This window comes from Leptinotarsa decemlineata, unplaced genomic scaffold, assembly GCF_025532065.1.
Source record: "Leptinotarsa decemlineata unplaced genomic scaffold, Ldec_3_MD MMD2_tig00026340_RagTag_RagTag, whole genome shotgun sequence".
Classification (NCBI taxonomy): domain Eukaryota; kingdom Metazoa; phylum Arthropoda; class Insecta; order Coleoptera; family Chrysomelidae; genus Leptinotarsa; species Leptinotarsa decemlineata.
In genome coordinates this window covers 14,055,953-14,081,557 of record NW_027412694.1, presented here as the reverse complement: position 1 = coordinate 14,081,557, position 25,605 = coordinate 14,055,953, and the positions used below count along the sequence as shown (strand labels likewise).

The following is a 25,605-nucleotide window of genomic DNA, read 5'->3' as shown; positions in this document are numbered from 1 at the left end:
ATTTTGTATGCTCAAGTCGTGCTTCTCTGCTACCCTCCAGAAACATTGTAATTGTCCAGGGTGAAAGTGGTGTAATTATTCAGTATATTATTCAGTTGAAGGGAGAGTGAGACGTTATTGATGAATGATATATTTTCAGGAACGTTGGATTATAGGATTAGGAAATACCGAGAAAATACATCAGCTGAATTATTATTTTGTAAATTTCTTTTGGCTTATTCAGAATGGAATGTTTTGTTTATTGCTTGTACTTATGGAACTTTGTTTGTTATCTTCTCGTCTTGAAGTAGAAGATTATTTTGTGTAGATCTTTTTGTACAATGGTATATATACTATGAGATAATCTAGTGATTAGGTTATGGAACATCCATTTTAGGCATTGATAGGCATACAAGCGTCTAATATCAAATATCTGCGACTGCTCATATAGTAGTGTAGTTCAATGAAGTCTTGGTTATTTGAATATCATTTTCAGGATTTTGTTTTGCATTGACTAGAGTTTTGTTAAATTATTGCGAAATAAGACTCCCATTCTATTATCCAATACCCTAATATGGATTTAGCTAATGAATAGTAAATTACTCCCAGTATTTTATCATTCAGAAATCCTCTCGATCCATACATTTTTCTAGATAAATGTCTGAGTTTGTTAGTCAAAGATAGAACATGCTTTACCCACCTCACAAGTTTCGGTCTATCATAACACCTAAATATGTTTAAATTATGTTTTCTAATAACCAGCTGTCGCACCCTTACGAACGACTACCCTCAGAAGTCGAAACTTGTGCGAGCTAAGAACTAACAAGATCTTACCGTTTAACGTGTAATTCCTAACACGGGTTGAATGATATCAAGTGAAAATCGATCGTTCATCGGTCGATTGAGAGAGTGAACAAAGCACCCACGTCGAATCGCCCGGCTACCGAGCTACTTGATACTATTACAGTTCTCTATTTTCGGACAATTGCTGGTTAATCGATTTTGGCTATTATTCTCGTATGCATGAATATTTTTTTACTAACGGTTGATCAACTGTGATCAGAGAATATGAAATGTATTTAGTTTTTATTACATTCAGGTTTTGGGCTAGCCATTTTTAACTTTTCTAATTCATTATTTGCATCAATAACCTCATCCCAAGTGTTTGCAGAAAAATTCAAAGTGATCTTGTGTATGGATAATTGTGTAGAATATCGTTTGCCGGTCCTCTAATTCCATAATTGTAAAGCTTCTCCAGAAGAACTTCGTGAGATACAGTATCAAATGTCTTGGCCAGGTCAAGAAAGATATAGCCAGACATTTATCTGATCCATCTAGAGTGTTTACCGTCTTTTCCACGAAGTCAAGAACAGCTTTTTCTGTGTTTGAGTTACTCAGAAACCCTTATTGCTTTTCAGTTATTACATTATTTTCATTCAGAAACGTTACGAGTCGTTACTTGATGCTATGTTAAAAAATTTTTGCGAAGTTATCGATGAATATAAAATTCTTGAATAACTCTAATATTTGTGTTTTCACTGTATATAATAAAGGGAAAACATGAGGAAATAATTGAAAAAACTGTTTATTCACATCAAAATCGTCAACTGCAAAAATCACCAATAAACTCGACATTTATCTTTCGGATTCATTTTCGACCCTTCCGGACAATTGAAATCTTTTGCGAAATATGGAGAATTTTTTAAACGCCCCATTACTCTGAAAATAGGTTGGCCATGAGCATCGTCCTTATTGTGGATGTCATCTTTTTTGGAAAGTCTGGGCTCGTAACACATGTAAGTACTTGCCATGATCCAGAAAATCTGCTTTGGGGTATACTTGATACCAGGAAGGCTTTTTTCAGGTCCATGTTTTCTCACCCAGTTTAAGTATGCAGTGTATGCCGTATTAACTCCTGTGAAGTCTGCCAGGTTTTCTTCTAAGCCGGTGTTGTTCTCCTGAAAACCACATGATCACCATGTTTCCAAATGACTAACTTGAATATTCAGTACATTCGATTTGTTCAGACTTCCATTGTCTAATATGATATAAATTGATTTGAAATCCCTGAAAGAATATGTAAAAAATTAAAAGATTAGCCGAAAAATAACGATTATATCAAGCAAAAAAAATTAAATTACAATGACATTAAATAAAAGCAACAACCAAAAAATAAAAAATATTGAACTATTAACACGAGATGAAAATTAAAGAAAAGGATCAACAAAAAATGAAAAATAAAAAAAAATATTAAAAGATTCCAAACCAAGTTACTGAACGACGTTTCGATTTTTATTATCCACAATCGTCTTTGGGTGATAACTGGACTCATTCCTGCATGTCATCTTGATCTCTTTCAGGCTGGAGCCTTGTTCCCCTGCCCTTTGGACTGGTTTTCGTCAGAGAGACAAATAGGTCATAACTGGTCAGTGATGGTGGATTGAATGTCCTCAGACATCCGTACCGCCCTTCGCGGTGTACCCCTACCTGGCTGGGGTGAGACGGATGGAGATATTATTCATCTGTTAACGGAGGACATGAGGGCCTCTTTCGACAGAGTGTCGGGGCATTCTATATCGGGATGGGTCGTCTATAGCGACCCTGACTTCCCTGACTAACGGATTATCGTGAGTTTCCGCGCAATATAAAACTCGCCGAATCCCCGACTGGATGGACTGCTGAATAGCAGCTGTAAATCTCTGCGGATGGCTTCATTTCGCACGAAACACGGAGCATTCACAATCATCCGTAGTATTTTATTTTGTAAAGTCTCCAAGATGGAGATATTGGACGAAGCCGCTTGTCTCCAGACGCCTGAAGCGTACAACTTCGTGTTGTAGACCGTAACTTTGTTTTTTAGGCTTAACCTGGATCGTATGTTTATCAAAGAGTACAGGCTTGCCACCCGACCCTCGATCTTTGCCTTCACGATTATAAAGTGCGGGTTCCAGGTGAGCCCACGATCCATTAGAAGACCGAGGTACTTTACCCGCGCTTGCCAGTCGATTTCCCTTTCCATGGTTATCGCTTGAGTCTTTTTCGGGTTCACTCGGATCGTCCACTCGAGGTACCAGCGCTTGAGGTCATCCAATGCACGTTGCATATAGACGATCCTAAGCTCCCGACCTTCCGAGCTCCTATGCTCGGACCTCGGAAGGTCGCTGGTGTGAAGAGAGTAAAGCATGGGAGAGAGCACGGCCCCCTGTGGCACTCCAGCGAGGATCTCTCTGTCGTCAGACAGAGAGCCCTCTACTCTAACCTGAAATGTTCTGTCTTTCAGAAAAGACCCTATCCACCGGATCAGGCCCCGAAGCAGGTCAAACGCAATTAGTTTATGCAGAAGGCTTTCGTACCAAACACGGTCAAAGGCCTTCGAAATGTCTAGTAGAACGACATGAATTTTTCTATTACGATTTAACTCCACGATGGTATTTTCGACCAGTCTCAGGGCCTGTAACTCAGTGGAATGTTCCCTCCTGAAGCCGAATTGTTCGTCAGCCAGAACATTTCGGTCCTCAACTTCTTCGTTGAGCCTTTGAAGAACGAATCTTCCAGCCAGCTTAGCCGCCGACGAGAGCAGACTAATCGGGTGATAGTTCTGCGGGAAAAGCCGGTTCTGCCCCTGTTTTGGGAGCACGACAACGATCGCATGCTTTCACCTTCTGGGGAGGTATCTGAGGGCCAACAAACTATTTATAATAAACTGGAGATTCTCGACGCAGTTTTCCGGGAGCTTTTTCAATAACTTATTTGTTATTGAGTCGACCCCCGGAGCTTTTTTGGCCATTGCGGCCCTGATGTAGCCCTTCAATTCTCCCACAGAAGCCAAACGGATGTTATCATCGTCATTCTCCCTGAGGATGCGGTGAATCCGATCTTCCAGCAGAATATCAGGGTCGATGTCGTCAACGTCAAGCTGACGTATCGGTAAAGGCCAACGCTTTGTCGGCGGGGGAGTAGCACACTCCGCGCTCTCCGTGAATGGATGAGGGAGCGGTATTCTTCCCTTTAAGTCTACGAGTGATTCGCCAAAGCTCGTCACCCCCAGGCTCAATGGATTCATTCCTCCGAGATCTGACTATTTATAGGTCATTCGAGTGCTTTCACCTATCATCTCTTCCCTCTCTCCGCTTCATCGGTGATTACGGGAGCTGACCGTTTGGAGGGAGTTGGTCGCGTTCCGCTTGATAATGTTTCCATATGTTGCGTAGCTCTACGTTAGCTTGGCTAAATGCGTTGATGGACCACATATATGCAGCTTCTTTGTATTTCTCCCTAAAAGAGTGTTCCTTCTTGTAGATGATCTCAGTTTGAATCCGTTTGATGTTATGTTGATGAGTCCAAACATGTTCTGCTATTCCTAATTTGCTGGTTCCTCCTGTGTGTTTCTGCTATTCCAAGAATTGCATTTACCGGATACCTTGCGAGTGCGGAAAATCATACATCGGTGAAACTAAGAGGCCATTGAGAGTTCGCATTGCCAAGAACAAGAAACACACACAGCGAGGAGAAACCAGCAAATCAGGTATATCAGAGCATGTTTGCACTCATCAACATAACAGCAAGTAGGCTCAAGCTGAAGTCATCCACAAGGAGGAACACTGGTTTAGGAGAAAATTCAAAGCAGCCGCATATATGTTTGTCCAACAATGCATTTAGCCAAGTTAGCGTAGAGATACGCGACATATGGAAACGTCTAATCAATCGGAACACGACCAACTCCCGCCAAACGGTCAGCTCCCGCTAAAACCGATGAAGCGGAGAGCGGGAAGAGGGGATAAGTGAAGGCACTCGAATGACCTATAAATAGTCAGATTTCGGAGGAATAAGTCCCGTTATCACTCGAAGACGATTATGGACACTAACTTGGCTTGAAATCTTTCAATCATTTTTTTTTATTTTTCATTACTTGTTAATATTTTTTTTTTATTTTCATCTCGTATTAATAGGTAATTTTTTTGATTTTTTAGTTTTTGCTTGTCGTTTATTTCATTGTAATTTCAGTTTTTTTGCTTGATGTAATCGTTATTTTTCAGCTAATCTTTCAATTTTTTACAGATTCTTTCAGGGATTTCAAATCAATTTATATCATATCAGACAATGGAAGTCTGAACAAATCAAATGCACCACGAAACATTGTCAACCACCTTCAAACAAATATTTAGTAAATTATACTTCGTTCTTAGGAACTATTGTGAAATTCACAACAGTTTCTAAGAATTACTTTCGGAATGTTAAATTTCCACTGCTATTATCAAAATATACTGCTAGATTGCAATCGCCACAATGATTTTGTTACCATTGTTGTCAGTAAATATAAAATCAACATCATGTTGTGATAATTTCTCTAAGAGTTGAATATGTGCAGTAGTATTTTTGCTCTTTATTCGTGATTGGATTTCATATATCCTCTATTTCTCATGCTTAAAAAATCCGTGTATAAAATATGGATCATGCACTGGATGAAGTATAAAAAGTTCTATATGTGTTTATTCGACAAAAATTCACTTACGGTTGGTTGTCCGATTTCCTTCAGAAAATTCTTGTACTCTTCTACCAAGCATCGGGAAACATTTTCAAAGTTTTCGATAGATTTGTTTGTCCACAATTTTTCGGATTCCAAACTGTCGTCGTTAATACTGAATCCGTGGGTCAATTCATGACCAATGACGGATCCTAAGGCACCGTAATTCATGTAGTGGGGTTGGTAAGCGTCAAAAATGTGACCTTGTAAAATTGACGCCGGTAAAACTGAAACAAAAACCAAAAGTTTCACTCAAAACGTTTTAATGGAATTTTGATCCAAACGTAAAATTCTCGTCATGGTTAACCATATTACGCACTGTCTTGGTCTTTGCTATCGATAGGAACCTTGAACCAATTGATATCAGAACTTTGTTATAACTCAGCAATTGTTGAGGCCGCTGACTACACTCAGGAACCTGAGAAATTAAAGGTGAAAGAAACTTATAGTGTGTGGATAGATTATATACTGAGAGAAGAATTGTTACATATACCATTGCGAAGAAAATCCTAGTGACGCGAGTAGTAAGAGGCCATCCTCAAAGGTATGGTGTATTCTCATTATAATGGAGCCTCATAATGGACGATCTACAACTCATTCTGGATGTTGAAGGAGAGAAAATGTGTTCGGTCTCAAAATCTTGCTATCGAAGTTATTATGTTTTTCAAGTGGGTTGTGAATCTTAATTTTTTAGTATTTAGCATAGAGTTGCCAGCACAACAAAACAGATTGTTTTATGGTATTATTTTTATTTTATGTATTGTTAACAAATTTTGTTCAAGTTATTTAATTTGTCGTTATTCCCAAGGGTTTCCCAATCGGGGTTTTCCAGTTGGTCTTCTAATGTACAGGTCTTTTCTAATCCACTTATCATGATAAAATTCAACATTATCGAATATCTTTTCTCAAGCAACCCATATATTTAGGTCTATTTTTCGTAAAAATCGTAGGCTACAAATAGCTAGATTTTTAAATTCTTTAATTGTTTCGTGTATCTTTTATCTTGGGAACTACCCGCTATTATGACCTTTCCTACCTATGTTGATCAAAACCTCTGTCTATCCCTACAATGACTAATCTGAACCTCCTTCTCTAACTACCGATGTGAAACTTTGCATTTTTGTAAAGTAATTCATTACGTTTCAAACCTTGTAAGAGTATAGTTAGAATGGGGAATGTACCTCAATTTGGGTTATTACAGCAAATGCAAGTTTGATCAAAATAATGTTGAGTTTAATTCATGAGTTTTTCAAATTCACTTCGAAAAGTATTCAAATTGATGTTTCAAATAGGTTTTGATTTTCAAAGGGATTTGTTTCTAATTCACATATTGGCAACAGCGCCTATATCAAGTTGAAGTAATTTATACGTACCTAGATATTCTACTTTAAAAAAGGAAAATTATCTTTATAAATCAACAATTAAGGCAAAATATAAATCATAGTTCAATACCACCTCCAAAAGCCACATAAACAACAGTTGTTTTGTTATTTATTTATATAGACATATGACATTTTGGGTAAAATGTCATATGTCACAGAATGTCTCGGAACTTGGAACATAACAGCAAGCCTCTCAAATATGTCATCTTTGTTTGTCTCATAGAGGTAACAGATTCATTGTCCTTTATTAGCTATAACCGATGTTGCCAAATGGTGAAATAAAAACGACGAATCCCTTTAAATGTTGAATGCATTATTGTATTTCTCTTTTTTGAGTATTTAAATAATTTTTTAAAGAAAAAGGTTGAAATGATGAGTTTAAAATGCATTGTTTTAGAGCTCTTTTATGAAAACTACTCGATTTTCGTCAGAAGGAACATTCCCCATTAAATCTTGTTTTGTCTACAGAACATCTAGCCAGTTATTTTTCTTATCCTATCTTTTCACAAGAGTTATTGTAATTCTTGTGTGCATTGAGCATTCATACTCACGGTGAAATAATCGTGGGTCAAAACAAAATTGCTTATGAAGTTATAAACCTGCTGGTCGAAGAACTTTCTAAGAAGTTTCCCGAGTACTTACAAAAAGTAAACATCTGGGCTAAAAAACTTGTGGAGTTCGGAAGTGAGGAAAGGCTCTTGAGCAATGGGTTTTTTTGTTGTCGCTTTTGAAACTTCATGCACGTCATTGATTTATAGTATTGGCAGCACAATCTAAGCTGGTGAAGAACAGTAATTTCTTCCACTTTCCCAACCAATATTGTGAAATACACATCCCATTCAGTTCCTTTGCTCTCTTACGATATTCTAAATCTGCTGATGAGTTTATTGTGCATTCTTTCACAATTTTCAAGAATTGAGAATAACGAAAAAGCGAGTGAGCTTTCGTCCAGAGCAAGAAAATTCGTCAGATCGTAAAGACGCAAATTAACCAAAGCCTTACACTCATCCTCATGATAACAGTATGATAGAAACTGAACCATCAGTTATTTCCATTAAATGAAAATCATCGTGTTTCTCACATTTTTCACTTCTTTCATTATGTTATTTTTTCGTTCTTTGATCCCCAAGCGATGTGAGTCACTTAACAGATTTTTATTTATCATTATTGATTAGCTATACTTTTTTTTCTGTATATGGGAAAGAAACGACTGTTTTTTGTTTTGAAAATGATGGACGTTTCCATAATACCCTTCTTTTGAAGGTCGGCAGCCGGTCGTTTCGACGTGGGTGCTTGTTCACTCTCTCAATCAACCGCTGTGTGAGTCGGTGGTTCAAGCCGCAAGTTGAACGAACGATTTTCTATTGCTAACGTCCAACCCGTGTTAGTAATCTCACCTCGTTAGTCCCTAGCTCGCACAAGTTTCGACTTCTGAGGTTGGTCGTTCGTAGGGATGCGACAGCTGGTTAACGGAAAAACAGTTTTAAACATATTTTGGGCGATGAGTCCTAATATCTGGAGTTGTATAAACACAGAATATTTTGATAAACCGTCATATTATCATAAAAATCATGGATGAAAAATGGAAAAATTGAACTCATAAACACATTCACTTACGTCATCACCCCGCACAATATTTATATTATATACAACCTTGTCTGTCTGAAAAATATACTCCACTGCGCCCTTTCTGTAACGAAACGTCCTGGAACACACATCTTCATAAAAAAACAAATGCGAAATGTCATTGCCTTTTGGAGAACGGAAAAAGCATGTATCCAACCAAAGCTCAGGCTTAGTTTAACGTTTACAAAGTTGTTTACGATGTGAAATATCACAAATATAGCAGAATATTATGTTGATTTCCTGAATGGATTGTTTAACTATCGATATTCATTATCACTTACAACTTTGACATTCAACTGTTTGTTCAATTTCTAATATTTTTATGGAAATAAATACGGAAAAAATGTGTATTTTATCGATTCACAGGAATTGGACGCATATAATATGTGTTTGCGATGCAAGAACAATCATTAAATATTTGAAGCATGAAAACAATATATTGCATCTTTGGATGACAATTATAAAAACATAATATACAGTGTCATCCTCAAAGTATGCACCATATGAGTAACTTATTTATTTGGGGTTTTCGACAAAATGTTATTCCTGATGAAAGTTTGTGCATCCCCTGAAACTAAACATGCCCCAACAAAATACAGTAAAACACACGTAATATACGAGGAGCCTTCATATATTTGATTTTGAGACAATAGTAAAGTACTCTTATTTCGAAAAACATCCACAAATGTTATTTAGAGAAGTTCTTCAGCATTAAAAAATAAATCTAGGTTTGAAGTCATGGCCATCTAAGTGAAGTTTTAAATTTTTACCCTTTTTTTTAAATGGAGACAACGAAAAAAAATTGCTAAAACAATAAATAGACAGCATACTGTATAAGACGGTTCATTTTAAAAGCCTGTAATACTACAAATTACACAACTATGGTGTTAACCATGGTTAATTATTTCAAGAGTAAAATAATTTTTTTGTGCAAAGTTATTTTCATTTTTTGTTAACACCAAAATAACTCAAAATCATACAGTATTGTAACAAGAACTCAATATTCAATAATATCAAATCATAAAACATCAAAATAAAATAGGTATTTTGGAACAAACTCATTGATTTTCTGAAGATTATTTTGGACAAGAAAATCTCCAGAAAATCACAAAAACGATAGGATGATTACATACACATTAATTATAAATCATACCTATAACCATCTCATCACGAACGTCATTGTTTATAACTATTTTGATCAATTTGCAGACGTTTTACTGAAACTATCGTATGGTCGATATTTTGCAAATATCACCCATTGAAACCCATTGAAAAAATTCCATTACATTTAATTTAGACAGACTGATATTTGAATTTGAATTCAATTATTCAATGACAACATTCATAACCTACCCAACAGCAAAGTATAGAGAACATATTTTTTTATACTTTCTTTTTCGTCCTTCTGTCCGTCCATATCTCCATCAATGAACAAAAAATGTGGAAAGCTTCCGAGAAAAAGTTTAAAAAAATAACTACAATAAAAACTATTCATAACAATATGTAAATGAAATACAGGTTTCTTTCACTTTCATAGAACACAATCATCCTCAAAGGTGTACTTTGAAGTTTCGGGACTCCTCAACAGTACCTGTTTGTAAATCATAATAAAAATAGTACTCTTTTTTTTCAATATCCGCTGTTAGCATTAGTTGATTATATTCCAACCACAAGAATTTTTGGTTGGAATATACAGTTCAATATACAGTTTCAATTCAATGATGGAAAAGTAGAAAGCAGAACGCTTTACTGCCCATCCTGGAAATATCCCCTTTTCAAAATAAATAGTAGCCATGAGTTTTCTACGCTATTCAAGAATGGAACTTTGATTTGATGCCACTTTCAATTCAGTGATGAATAAGTACTTTCACAAATTTGAATCAACATATTCAATAGAAGTTAATTGATAAATGATATGTGTAAATACTTACTTAGTAAATTAATTTGCCGTGAAAAATATGCATTCACATCTAATTTTGGGGGTGGCACCATGTACAGGTCCGAATTATTCAGTCGAATTTGTTTGTAATAACTATCGAGTTTAGCTTTTCTGGTCATTCTCGCCATGTGTATAACGTTATCGTTAGAAAAAGTGAGCTGAAAAACCACATCGTATATTGATTTTGAATATTCATCTGCGTGTAAAATTGCCTTATTTTTCAACAAAAAAGGGCACAGTTCCTGGTTCAGTTTTATGTGTATATTTGATCACTTATGGAATCGAAAACTTTTCAAAATGGCATAGTTCATTGAAGCAAAATATTTCAACCGTGACTCACTGCAGCCCTTATTCAATTGGGATTAACAGATGATTGTTATTAGTGTAACACTCACCTTATCCAATCCAGTCAATTCGTCAACTTTTTCAACATCGACAGCCTGATCGATCCAGCCTATAGCTTCTGATATATTTTTCAACTGTTTCAGAGCATTTTTCCTACTAGTCTCGTCTATCCATGGAGTGACTTTAATGGATTCTTTCATTTCCCTTTTAATATATGCAATCATCTCCTTTATGTATACTTTTTTTTCTTTCGGAGTGTATCTACGAACATATTCCGATTGTGCTATAAATCCAAATCTGAAAAAATATACTGTCAAAAAACTTCTTCATCTGAAGTTTTTTTATGTTATATTGTGTTATGTATTCAGATCAGAATGAATATAACCGACTAAGGTAGAGAACAGAGCAGAGCAGAGCAGAGAGAACTGGATCCTCCGAGAGAAGGAAATATTAAGAGCAGACAGCTATTAGTTCACAGATGTATGGAAAACACCTTTCGGTCCTGGTGCAGGTGTTTTCAGTAGCAGACCCAGGACAGAGACATCAACTTGCCTAGGAATCTAATCGACTGTATTTCAAGCGGAAATTTACGATATTGAATTGTGTGCGGAGAGATTGGAAGAATCCAACCTCATTCACATGTCAATAAAAATATTCTCAGACAATCAAGAGGTGTTGGAGCTCTTGGCTCCTACCGAGCAACATCTAAATTGATAGCAAATTCCCAGAAACGACTCTCCTCCATAAGAAGACAACATATTTTCTCTGGTCTGGATTCCTGACCATACTGGACTGCAAGGCAATGAGGCTGCTGACTCCCTTGCAAAGAAGGGTGCTGCAAGCAGCTTCACCGGACCAGAACCTGTCACTGGCATCGCTTTAGGCTTTGCCAAACAAACATTGGACAGCTGGATGACAAGAAGATTGATGGATTGGTAGAATCTTCCAGAATTGGCTCACTCCAAGGCGTTTATTTACTTTTCGAAACTTGATACCAACAGTTGTTGGACTACAGTAGGGATGAACTACGATATTCTTACAGGTCACTGTCAGTTGAATTATCATATGCAGAGACTCGGACTGTCGGAAGAGTTCGGCAGAGCCGTACCGCCATCTGCCATATGTCATGAAAGACCAGTCACCATACAAACTATTCGGCTTCGTTGAGAAGCTGGGTTTATTTGATCGAGTGGGAATAGGTGTGAGCCACAATAAACCCTTGCGGGTTGAGGTGGAGGGTCGAATAGACCCACTCACTTTGGATGTAACGGAACCTAACCTAAGCTAGTGAACAGCAAGTTTGCCAGTGGTAAATTGGCGCCATAGAAGTGTGTCCGGCTTTTAACACACAGGTCGAGAGTTCAACTCTGTTTTCGACTAGATATTTTTCACGAGAGAATTTGTCTAATTGTGTAAATTGTAAGTCAGGAAGTTATTAATATAGACTACCCTGAACAGGAGGCTAATGAATATAGCAGCAAAAAACAACTGAAGGAGAAATATACACCACCATAGCAAGATGTATCATCAGTTTTGTGAATCGCAAGCAACTATCTCCATATCAACATGTAAGAACACTCGTCTTTTCGATACCTAACACGTCGAATGGAAACTGATGATTTCAATAATGAAAAAAATTCTATACATCGTAATCTGAAAACTTTCATAATAATAACCCAAATTTCTTCTCAAATTAGAAGGTAGCACAGCATGTCTGGGTTCGTATACTACGTCAAATTCCCACTACGTCGAATTCTAACTACATCAAAAGCCAACCCTTTCACTCACAAACGTTTTCGAAACTGAAATTAATTTTACATGGCCAGATTTTGCTGTAACAATAATTTGACGAGAGAATTCGACTCGGTGAGATTTTTTGCTCCCAGGCAAATCAGTCATCTTACGTCGAATTCTCACTATGTCGAATTCATTGCCATGTGAAATCAATTTCAGTTTCGACAACTTTCGTATGTTGTGACGTCGCATGAGGTTGAAAATAAATATAATACACTGATTAGGAGATACTCACAAATCTGTGCTCAGTTTGAAACATTTCGTACTCCTAGAATTTGTTTCAACTTCTCCACTGTCGGAATATTTTGACATCTCATCGTACTTGTCTCTCACTTTCTTTGAGAGATAATGTATATTTCTTGAAATGATCGCCCACGCCATGTAGTTGGCCTGGATTCTGAAAATTATTATTTCAACGGTTGACATTTTTAAATTGTGATATTGGCAATTTATTTTCTGAATACACTTGAATCACTTGTATCGAAAATTTTCACACGATCTACAGAGTTTCGGATGTCCTAATATATATGACTATTGAGTATGTGATTGAATCTGTCGATACTTGATGAAAATCCATAACGTATTAGAAAAACTTGTGAGATTTTCATAAAAACAGTTTTACAAAAACGCAAATGGTCAGGCGTGCACAACACATCTGAAGAAGCTATTGTATAGCGAAACACTTGTTGCGTTTTAGTAAAACTGTTTAGTGAAAATCTCACAATGAAGTGTTTTTTGAATAGAACTATTCAAATTTGAGTACAAATATTGGCATCTCGTAAGATCGGAAAATCGATATGTTGTTTTCATCTTCAAATGAATTGATTTTAATTTAAAGTTCATAAGAAATTCCTGGGGAATTTTAAATATTAGTCGGAAAATTCAGTAATATGAAAGACGAGCAGTAATAATGACTGAGTTCATTTCTACGATATCTTCGAAACTGAGAACATGCCATAACTTTTATTATTCATTTATGGATTGGTCCTCTCAGCAAGAGAGGAATAAAATCATTTGCAGTCTGAAGTACTAGCTCACCAAAATCACCTTTTTTTAAATTGATTGACTCCCGATCGAATACTGCGAAAAAAACCCACTGCGTATATTAGAAATTTGTGATAACTTATTTCAGGTATTTTAAAGTTGGTAGTACCACAAGTCGAATATCCTGAATAAAAACTCCATCGTCATATTATGCTTGTTCAATACAAGTGCATATGGCAGAGTGTAACCATATTTTCAATAGCTCTGTAAATCGAGAAGATACAGCAAAAAATAGAATTTTCAGTTTTTCCGGCATGCATCTGGTTGATCCGAAGAGTAAATGGACAATTCCGAAAAATGAATTGATGATTTTTTTCGAATTAGGCAAGATTTATATCATGGAACAATTATGAAACTCAATACAAACGATTGGTCCGTTACAATTCCTTTAAGAATCTTCTGAACATGAGCAGTAGACCCATAAATCATTTTTACAAAAGTTTCAACCATAAACGAAGTTTCTTCTGGCACTCCTCAAACTCAGGAGCAGTTTGAGGAGTGCCAGATGATGACAGTACTACCAACTGTCGAAAGCGCTCGCAGATAATTAATAGAAGATATAAAGCTTCAAATCCTTTTTGTAGAATTTAATATTGAAATATATATATATATATATATATATATATATATATATATATATATATATATATATTTGTGTGTGTGTGTGTATTTATGTATGTATATATTTTTTTCAAATTACTTTTTTGTTCTCTCTTTTCACTGATGTATCTGCTGCTGAATAAAGATTATTATTATTAAATCACAACGTTATGCAGTCTTCGACATGTTTACTTATTGATAATCAACATAACAAACCCTTATTTAAGAAAAAATATTAATTGCACCATGAAAATACTTAAAATAGGTGAGGTGTTTATTTGAGTATGTCTAGGTAGATCCTTCTTTTGAATATTATTGATGGTTTTTCAAAAATATTAAACATAAAATTACTAACTTAAGCTGCTACCTAATATCACAATAGGTACTTAATATTTATGTAATAAACAAAGTAAATCACAAAGTAAGTCACGACATGATTAGGTACGTGGACGCGGCAAAATGTCTTCGTCGCTTGTATGGAATTCAAAACGCCGAACATGACCGATCACAGCGCGGGAACTCCCGAATGCAGTTTCGGTCGTAGTTTCGGCAGGTTTGCCGCCGAAACCGAAACTAAACCGAAACCCGTTTTTTTGCCGAAACTCGACCGAAAAGGAAACCGAAACCGAACTTTCGTTCGGACACTAGAGCAAAACAAAGTTAATTCGCATATTCAGACTTGGTATCTTCAAAAAATATTAACAGTTCATCTTTCAATTAAGATTATAAAGCAAATTTGGATAGAACTAACTTATATAACTTATATCTTCACAGATGATTATGTTTAGATGATTCAGGTTTACAAGGTTTTACCTTTCAAAGCGTTCTCAATTTTCAGTTCCTGTCCAAGTGGCTCACTGAAATCTGATGGCAAAACTTCTTGACGAACAAAATGGTGTGTTCATGAGATATTCGGTATTCTTAATTCCAATTGATTCCGTTATATGTATATACCTTCATCGCCAAAGCTACCAATAACGATACATTGTGTGCAATCAATCTCGTAGTTGCTTTCTAATAACATGTACAAACACTGGCCTATAGTGTTTGCAGTAAATTCATCAATATGCAGTTTTCCTCTTTTATACTACTTGTTTCGATCGTTATATATTTCTTCAATACAAAGAAAATGAAAACATTAAATGAATTAAGATCCTGTTGGTCGCCAGAATTTTTTTTACTTGTAAGGGGTCGTTTTTATGAAAGGGCTGAAAAACACTGCTTCAAGCAATGGAAATCCGAAATCTAACACTCACGAATAAATAAGAAACAAACTCCAAAAAATCTGTATGAGATAAGAGAGGGTGATGTATTTACTTTCCAACATGCGGTGTTCACTTCGTTACCAAAAAGTTATCAAAAGATACCACTTCATTACCAAAAAGTCGATGTCCGAAATTTATGCTGAATTCAGAGAGTAGTCAGGAAATGAAACGTTTACTACAAGGTGTATTACTTGTTCAGTTTTCATTGAACATTATCATTTACTTACTTTTTAGGAGTCTTCAACAATAAATAGTATAAATCCTTGAAATACATATCGACATCGAAAACAACTTCTTCATTTCCACTCAAATCCAAATTTGTCATGTTCCTGAGAAAATTGAGCCATTCTATTTTTATGAATTTGTGATTGAGACACTTCACAGTTACATTCTTTTTCGGGTCTTCTCCTGTTGACGTTTCATTGTGATATTTCTCAATTATCTGAAATTGCATTAAAATTCATTTCTATTGGGAAGTATTTTTTTTTCTCTCCAGAAATAAGAATAAGGCAAGTATTAGGTTATTTCAAAAGTAGTTTTGTCCGTAATAATTCCAAGGGTTTTTGTAGTTCCATATTTCAATAAATGTTTATTCTATTGTGTCATGGTCTATACCTAATTCAAATTGAACGAACGCGCTGCCGAAACAGATCAAAATATTAACCAGGAATTTGACATTGAGAGTAATAATGAACGCATTGTTCTACGGTGATTAGCGAAATTTCTTTCCGGAGATTTTCGCCTCAAGGCTGAGCCTCGAAGTGGTTGACCTACTAAGGACCCTGGTTGAGACTGACCCAAACGGTGCGTGGAGTGGTGGAAGAACTGGGCATCCTCTTCCATGCGGTTTTTGATGGTTTGAAACGCATTGGAGAAGTCAAAATGCTCGAAAAATAGGTGCCCCACAATTTGAGAGATCGACAGAAATTCTTACGATGTTTCGATGTCTGTTCTTCTTTGCTTTTCCGCAACCAAAACGATCTTCTTTGTATCAGATCGTCACGTGTGATGAAATGTGTATCCTCTTCGACCACAGGACATGTTCAGGACGGTGGTTGAATACCGATGAGCCTCCCAAACACTTCCCAAAGGCAAAAACCCAACAAAAAAGATCATGGTTACTGTATGGTGGTCAGCGACTGGTGTGCTTCACTAAAACTTTCTGCAACCAGGCCAAACCATCGCAGCAGAATCCTATTGTGAGGAATTCGACGAAATGTACCGAACATTGCCTCAGCAGTAGCCGGCACTGGTCAACAGAAGAGATCCGATTCTGCTCCACGACAACGCCTGTCCGCACGTTGTACAAATCATCGTTAAAAAATCAAGCGAAGTGAGCCTCGAAGTTCTGCTCCACCCACCATACTGCCAAGAACTCTCGCCAACCGACGGCCATCTATTCAAGCACTTCGAACACTTTTCCACATCTATTCAAGCACTTCGAACACCTTCACCAATCACGACCAGGCAAAAACGACCTTCGTCGACTTCTTGGAATGCAAAACAAACAATTTTATGATGACAACTTGTGTTACGTCAGTAAAAATGCATTGATTTAAATGGTGCTCATTTCGATTAAACTGAAAAAATATCCACTGAAATATTACAATTTACAGTAGACTCATGAAAACGGACAAAACTTGGTGAGACTTATTACTGTTGCTTGGAATCCGTACCACCAAAGAATAAAAATCCCATAGAAGCTCAGAAGCGACATTTTCGTGACAGTTACAATTTTCAGTACTTACCCTGACCACAAGGGGGCGATGACAGTATGATGTCAGTATTTAATATGATTACTAACAGAACTAGGTAGCATGCCAGTCGAAAGGGTAAGGGAGCCAGGCTCCAACCTGTTCGAAATCAAGATGGCTGCCGAAAATAAAACTAGGTATCAGTCGCTGTCAAACCTGTCGGCTTTTTAATTCAATTTAATTTTGGCGTATATCCCGACTTCGATAGATCCGGCCGACTGGTTGTCAGCGACTACTAGCTTCCCAATTCTGTTGATACTCACATTAAATACTGATATCGTACTGCCATCGCCGTCTGGTGGTCAGAGCAAATATCAAAAATTTTAGGGGACACGGAAATACCACTTCTGAGCTTCGAATTCTTTGGTACTACTTTAACACGTATACCTGTAGGGATGCATCTTTGTAACAAAAGTAACCACGAGATGAATGAAGATGTCTATACCGCCAAATTTCTACTCTCGACAGTCAAACTTCGTGTAGACAGGAATCATGGGAGTGCTTATAATATTTTCATTTATAGGTTATTCAAAATACATTTGTTAGAATTTATTCAAACCCAATAATTTGAAACCAGAGACGTAGACAGACTTACTGGTATTCTCTTCCTATTGCCTGCGTACCTGGATAAGGAATGACTTCTTTCCACGAAATCCTAGAGGTCATAGGAACCGTTCATAGTATACTTTTTCGACAAAAAAATTAGCCTCTTCGCCAAGGCTCAGTATTTATATCATAAAGTAGATTTACTATTTGAACGAATCTTAATAATCTCAGAGGTTTCTAATGTAATGTCGTAAATAAACACAAACCCAAACGCTGGCTGAACCCTGCGAGATAGATCAAAATAATGTACCTACTACAGTATTGCACAACTTAAAAAAGTCTACGAAAAAGTCCACTATGGTATACGTCTACCTCTTAGAAATAACCCACAAAAACCATTTTTTATGCTCTACTAATATGTTTATAAAATCAAACTTTTTATTTTTCACTCAGGTTTTCGGTAGCAACTAGCGGAACATGTACGTTATGGGACATTGACTCATATGGACACGTCCTTCAAAACACTTTTCAACATCGCAAATCAATCTGCATACATACTTCTTGTAACCGTTCTGCAAATGTCATTGTCGATCTCAGTTCGGTCCTCACACTGACGCTTTTCGCTCCCAGCAAGGCAGCAATATCAGTCATTATTTCGACGGTTTGCTCTTTCCATTCTAATGGCGGTTTATTCCAATGGAAAGACGATACTTCTTTTCTATCTGGTGGTTTGATCTACAAAATGAACACACTGTAATATGTGTGTATCATAATTATATTATTTTAATTCTTCAGGCACTCCCTATTTATTTTTTTTCAGTATTGGTGTCATGCTTGAAATAGTATAAACCTTTTTGTAAGACTTGTAGCAGAACTTGCTATGAGGTAATTTTTCTATATTTGTAGTCTTGAAGGGAAAAATGTTATTGAAATGAATCTAATAAAACCATTTTCCCACACTTGTTCAAAAGCACTCTCGCTAATCAGGTTATCATCTGCTGATGATGATAACCTGGTTGGCGAAACGCGCGTCAAGGGACGGTGCTTTCATTCAAGTGTAAGCAAAATTCTTTCAAATCTAAAGAAATGAACTTTAAACGTTCAAGCCAGTCTCGAATATACCTACACAGTAAGTTGAATGGACTGACGCCTATCAGAAAATAACTACTCCCGTGGCTAATACCACGAAGGGCGTTGGATTATATCCGACAGGCGTCAGTGCAGGAATCTTCACATATGCAATTGGCAATACAACTCAAAGAGTCGACCTTCAATTTTGGAACGGGCACACTTGCAGACCGGTTTCGGGCTCATTAGCCACTTATCAGTGAAAGATAGTGACAATCATTGATCTGAAGTCAATTATTTTCCTAATTGAAAATCGGAATTCTTTCAGAGTATTTCATTCTTCTTCCTAAGTTGGAGCGAAACAACAAAATGTCACTCCATCTAGTGGACAAGGTACTAACCAACTGCATATCCGTAATTTACCCGATTCATCTGAATAAGGAAGAAAAACTTTCTTATTAGTCAGTGGGCTATGCTTGAAGACTGGCAGTAAACAAATCTAAAGAAATGAACTTTTAACGTTCAAGCCAGTCTCGAATATACCTACACAGTAGGTTAAATGGACTGACGCCTATCAGATGCACTGACGCCTGTCGTATATAATCCAACGCACTTCGTGGTATTAGCCAAGGAAGTAGTTGTTTTCCGATAGGCTTCTGTCCATTTAACCTACTATGTAGGTATATTCGAGACTGGCTTGAACGTTTAAAGTTCATTTCTTTAGATTTGTTTACTGCCAGTCTTCAAGCATAACTCACTGACTTATAACAAAATGTTTTCATTAGAATATGTAGTCAATTTGGTGAATATGAATGAACTAGTTGTTGCCCGTGGCTTCGCCCGCGTAGAATATGGTTCTTCACATCAAGTTTCGTCACAGACCATTTAAAAGAAATAGCTGCAATATTTTTTTTCGACCCAGAACTTCAGGTTTCCAACTTCAAAACTGATGAAATTCAATGCAATCTTTGAACCCCCTTGGGGGTGGAAATTCCTGATTCCCTTTCTTGATGCTTATATATGCTATACAAAATACTGGAAAATGTATTTTTTTTGTGCCAAGGTACGTCTTGAAAACCTCAATTGGTTCGTACAAGTTTCAATTGATTTTTCACAGAAAAACACAATAAACAACATTCATGTTTTAGAATTGTCACCTAATCAATACGTAGTTCTTTGTGAATTTTTATGTCTTTAATGATTTCAGTTCTTCAGTTCATTTCGTTACAAAGTAACTCACCTTATTGTATATTTGTTGAACTTTCTTACTGAACAGTTTGGAAAAAACAGTTTCTAGTGGCTCCGACATTACTCACCCAAATTTTCAGTTTATTATCAGTATGATTGCGGTGCACTTCAACATTGAAGAAAAATTGATTGTATAGTCCCAAATTTCTCGCTCTAAGCATGACATTGGACCACTCAAAATCCCTCTCAACCCAGTTGAACGTCTTTAGAACTGGCCATCCACCAGTAACTTGATCTAGAAGGTTCAATATCGATTTGTCATTATCTTCTTCTATGGCTGTTGTATTCAAGCACGCTCTATAGAATTTTCTTTGCATTACTAATGTTTTTGGCAAATTGGTTTCATTCGTCTTCTCCATAACTATATTTTTCAGTTGGTTCTTTGTTATTTCCGACAAAATACTCAGGGTATTGGGCTGCCCATTAATGAAAGCATTTTTCAAAAATGTTCCACATGCAAACTGATAAAAGTCTTCACAGGGATCAGCTTGGGGGTCTACTGTATCCAATATGTGAACTGCCGCTCGAATACATTGAGGTTCTTTACAAACGTTGGTATCTAAAAAAGTGTTTATCTTAATTACAACATTTGTTGAAATATACCATCAAAAAATCATGCACCAGACTGTTTGTAGTATTGAAATCGATTTTTATGAATTACATGTCTTAAAATTGAACATGGAAGATGACACCAAGATATCTTACTTCATAGTATCTCGGTGTAATGATAGACAATCATTTAAAATGTAACTTACACATTGGGAAGTTAGTGCAAAAAATTAGAAGCCTATATTGTCTAAATTGAAATATATAAGAAACATTTTTGAAAAAAAAACATCTCTCAATGCTGTATTGCGCATTGGTGGAATCCCAACTGAGATATAGCATAATAGCTTGGGGAGGGGCATATAATAACATTATAAAGAATGTTGAAATAATTCAAAAATGGATTTTGAAAATAATATTCAGAAAACCAATTACCTACACATCAGATGACCTTTACAAGCTTGGCAATATCTTAGATGTAAAACAAATATTTCATTTGACACTTGCCGTTGGACCAGAAAAAAAACCGGAGCAAAATATTTCTAGATTATTCCTACTCCACCAGGTCAAAAAAATTCACCATTTCAGTTCCACATGTGACTAAAACTATATCTCAGAGATCTAGCATGTTTCTTGGGCCAAAGATATATAACGATCTACCGAATGAATTGAAACAACTAAACTCTGTTCAAGAAGAAGCTGAAGTTATGGCTGATTTCAAGATCAAGAATTTTAACACATCGATTAGTCGATATAAAAATACATAGGTACTATGATTGATATTAAAGTTAAGGCTATTTAAAATAATTTCTTTCACACACTCGTTTCGTCAGATTTTTCTGTGGAAATCTGAGGCATGCCATCATCACATCAACAAAAGTTATACTTGCCCCAAATTTCATGATTAATTTACGACGTAAATATTACGTTTGAAACGATTCTTTCGTACTAATTATCCTTACTTCACAACAAATCATAGTTACAATTCTTATATTCTGCTGAATAATCTCAATCTTATCGTTGTGATAACCTGAATAGTAATTTTATTTTTATGGAATTTTTGTATTATTATTCAGTATTATTTCCTTGGAAAAAAATTATATTGTTTATACTTTTCCTAAGCCATTTTTGTTCCAACTTTGGTCTACTGCTCTTTTTATAATTAAGCTATATCTAAAACGTATAGGGTACAAATCACATCACAAAATAAGTTGAATTCAGAGGAAAGATTTATCTGTGTCTATATATTAAAAACTGTCCTCATAGAACTCTTCCAAACTATAATAGGGTCTACCATAATAGGATCTTTTACTGATTTTCGAAATTTACAGTGATTTTCTAAAATTTCAGTATAGAAGGGTGAATGATTGAATATCTTAAGACCATGATAATAAAAGAAGTCTTTGACTAGAGTAGAGGTTATAGGTCATAGAGTAGAGTCTTAGGTCATCAGATTGATGAAGGGCATAATTATTGGAGTAGCTACTAAATATCAGTTTATGTGTGTCAGTTAAACAGACTGTTTTTGAAATAAAAATTCCAAAGACTGTCAAAATTTAATGTACTTCAAACAAGGGTTTGCAGAAGTCTTTACTCTTGGCTTCACACATGAATCTTATAACTCTTTTCTGTATAATTTAAACAGTCTGCAATAGAGTTTAGCAACATACTCCCCAAAAAGAAATGCCATACCTTACATAAAAATCAAAGAGTGAGAAATGAGCCGATTTAAGTTTTTGTCGCTACAAATCACCCTGAAGCTAGCTTTTTTATCTCGTGAAGATTACATGAAGATCCATTTTTCTATTATAATAGATATGTGATGTCATCGGCGAATGAAGTAAATTTTTTCCTTCTGTATCGATGGATGTTCAATCATTCATGCATAACAAGAAAAGCATCGGCCCCGGTATTGAACCTTGTGGCACGACATTTTTTATTTCTCCTTTTTCTGATAATGATGAGGTTTTCACAATCCGACTACTTCCTTTGATATAGTTCTCGAACCATTCGTGAGTGTTTCCACGGCTGCCATAGTGACAGAGTTTTTTCAGCAATATTCCATCATCTACACAGTCAAATGATTTAGAAAAGTCTTAGAACACTTCTACTGCTGATTCTTTTCTATTAATGTTTTCATAAATGTTGTATTACAAAGACAAGAAAGCATCTTGGGTGTTCTTTTTTTATTGGAATCCGAACTGGCCTTTTTTTTTTAATTATCAATCTTATTTCAACCAGTTTCTCTATCAGTTTGCCTAGAGTCGGATTGAGACATATAGGACGGAAGTTTGAAGGATCACTGAGATCACCACCTTTGTGCAATGGGATAACTATACATTTTTTAGACAGCAAGGGAATGTACCGGTCTTAAAGGATGAGTTTATTGCCAATGCTAGAGCATTCAATAATATATCAGGAAGGTTATCAAAAATTTTAATTGAAATTTCGTTTATTCCAGCCACCTTCCAATTTTTTAAAGAGTCCTACATTTCTCCAAGGTCATTTGCATCAGTAAAGTGTTCAATGAAGTTATCAGCGATTTGTCTGCGTTATTGGTGTATCAACTTGTTTTTTTCTTTGTTTACCCCTAAAATCATTAATCATGGACCACATTTCTTTTGATGTATTGCTCGTTTGCAAAATTCCGGTTTGATAGTGAATTTTTTTTTCTGGACATTCAATTACTTTTCGTATTTCTCAACATAGTTGTGAATAGGCATTAGTATTATGATATATAGGTAGATGGACAGATTTATTTGAGAAGTTTACGGCATGTCATACATAGAAGATAGTCATAGAGTTAGCACAAGTGCTACAACTCAGTAGCACTTGTGCTAACTGAGTTGAACTTCGTTCGCCTTTTGTTATATCAGCAACTAGCTCTGTAATTTATCTAAATATAATATAAAATATAACATAACTTACACAATAAAATATCTTCACCAATATGAATATACAAGTAAGAATTCATCGATTCTATGAAAACAATGGTGTAAAAGTATTTCTCTACTAGCTCTATTGAATTCATTATTATTCAGTGAACGCATCTCTGTGTTTGAACACAGTCATGTATTGTTTCTAGAAATGATTCCTCGCATTTTATATCGTTATATTCTCAAACCATCGAACTTGATTTACCTTAGTAATTTATGTAATCAGTCACTTTCATTTGAATAAAAATGTTCACTTTGAGATGTCAGATATTGCGATCAAGTGAGTCAACTGACGATAGTTAATATGCTATTGTACTCACCACTAGAAGTTAGAAAACAGATAAACAGAACTATAACTATTATACTGAGACCAGTGAGACCAACAATTAGCCCTTTTTCTAACTTGGTCCGGTTTGCAAAATACCGCCCCCAACTCATTTTGCACCACTGTTTCACCATAGCGTTTCGAGTGGATATTCTTCGAAATGTCAAATGAATAACCGCACCAAAGTTTCGAAGATTCAAAAAGCCCGTCTTCAGCCTTGATAGTTGGCTCCCATTGTAATTACTTCATATCTGATGTACGTGATGAAACACACCTGATGACTCGTCCGACACACTTTGAACTGATAACACCTCCACATTCACACCGTTTGACCAGATGATTCAAAAATATAATTTAAACTCTTTCATCTCCTTAAAATCTTAATAGGCACAATTATTGTGACTCTCATCTCCGTTCAAGACCTCGACTGGCAATTACATCATTGCCTAGATGTATAATAATTATTAATCTAATTAGAAATAATCAAGCACACGTAATGCAGCTTGAGAATGAAACCTTATACACGGGGAAGCGTTAGTGAGTTCTACATGGTGTTCTGAAATTGTCCTGAATCCGATGTTCAAATGATACATTATCATGAAAAGAAAGAAAATGGGAAAACTTTTTGAAAAATTAACTGGTTCAGTGATCCAATATTCCTTTTCATAAAGGCTTAGTTGGGTAACACGAACCATATTTACAATTGTTTTCCTGTCAACGTTTCGAATTTATTTGCATTCTTCGTCAGGGGTCGAAAAAGTCTTTGTGTGGCGTTTTAGTGTTTTTCATTTCTACTATGTATCTAATATGTCTAATATTTTAAAATAGTTATATTTTCAACAGGGAGAAACTCCTTTATGAGCTCTGAAAAAGACTTTAAATAAATTCGAAACGTTAGCAAGAGAAAAGAATGTTTTTAACAGGCTTTTTTAGCTTCACCGGTATGTATGTATGTTAGTATGTTTGTGTGGCGAAAGGACTGCACCTTGCGGGACTCCTGCCACCAGTAGTCGAACTGTTGATAATTCGTCTCCTACTCTGCATCGGCATCGCCTGTCAGCTAGAAAAGACTGGATTAATCTTACCATTGGTTTGGAGTATCCGAAATCGCTCATCTTGGCTAGTAGCCCGTCGTGCCAAACTCTGTCGAACGCCTTGGAGACGTCTAGGAAGATAGCTCCGGTGTTGTGTCCTTTGCCAAGGTTGAAGCCTTCTGTCGCAAATTCCACTACCCTCAGGACTTGTAGCTCTGTTGAGTGCTCTGATCTAAAACCGAATTGTTCGTTGGGGAGGATCCCTAACTCTCTGGTTTGTTCTTCCAGTCTCTTCAGGATGACGCGTTCCGCCACTTTGCTTATGGATGGCAGTAAGCTTATTGGCCGGTGGTTCGCTGGAAACAGGTGGTTCTTCTTGGGCTTTGGTATGTGGATTACCGTTGCCTCTTTGAACTGGTACGGGAAGTGTTGCAGTCTGAGTATAGCATTTATGATGTTGGTTATGGCTGCTATACCCTTTCGCGGCAGCACTTTCAGTGCTCTATTTGTTATATTGTCTGGGCCTGGTGCTTTCCGAGTGATAAGGTGCCTCAGAATGTCTTTCACTTCCTCAGGCGATGTCGGGGCCAGGGGTTGCGCATTATCTGTTCGTCGGTTGAGCCTCCGTACCGTTCTTTCCACCTGGTTTT

General features: G+C 36.2%; 2 protein-coding genes across 4 annotated transcripts in view; one reads left to right on the top strand and one right to left on the bottom strand.

Annotated features, from left to right (window-relative positions):
• The window catches only part of esn (espinas), a 569,590-nt gene that overhangs the window by 444,718 nt on the left and 99,267 nt on the right, over positions 1-25,605 (top strand). The window lies entirely within an intron of this gene.
• On the bottom strand, positions 1,549-24,337 carry LOC111501973 (neprilysin-2). The gene is made up of 9 exons (XM_023155910.2): positions 23,917-24,337; positions 20,183-20,673; positions 18,357-18,533; positions 15,726-15,940; positions 12,825-12,986; positions 10,846-11,092; positions 10,443-10,608; positions 5,492-5,730; positions 1,549-1,937 (listed from the first exon to the last, which is right to left on the bottom strand). The coding sequence occupies exons 1-9, from the start codon at positions 24,053-24,055 to the stop codon at positions 1,596-1,598; spliced, it is 2,178 nt and encodes a 725-aa protein (XP_023011678.2). The 5' UTR covers positions 24,056-24,337; the 3' UTR covers positions 1,549-1,595.

Bases quoted from the DNA above. Each gene is read 5' to 3' on its own strand.
- LOC111501973 (XM_023155910.2), bottom strand. From the start codon at position 24,055: ATGGTGAAACAGTGGTGCAAAATGAGTTGGGGGCGGTATTTTGCAAAC. The intron at 11,093-12,824 runs GTGAGTATCTCC...ATATTTTTTCAG, and splicing joins TTCAAACTGAGCACAGATTT to ATTTGGATTTATAGCACAAT. The intron at 1,938-5,491 runs GTAAGTGAATTT...TGTGGTTTTCAG, and splicing joins AGGAAATCGGACAACCAACC to GAGAACAACACCGGCTTAGA.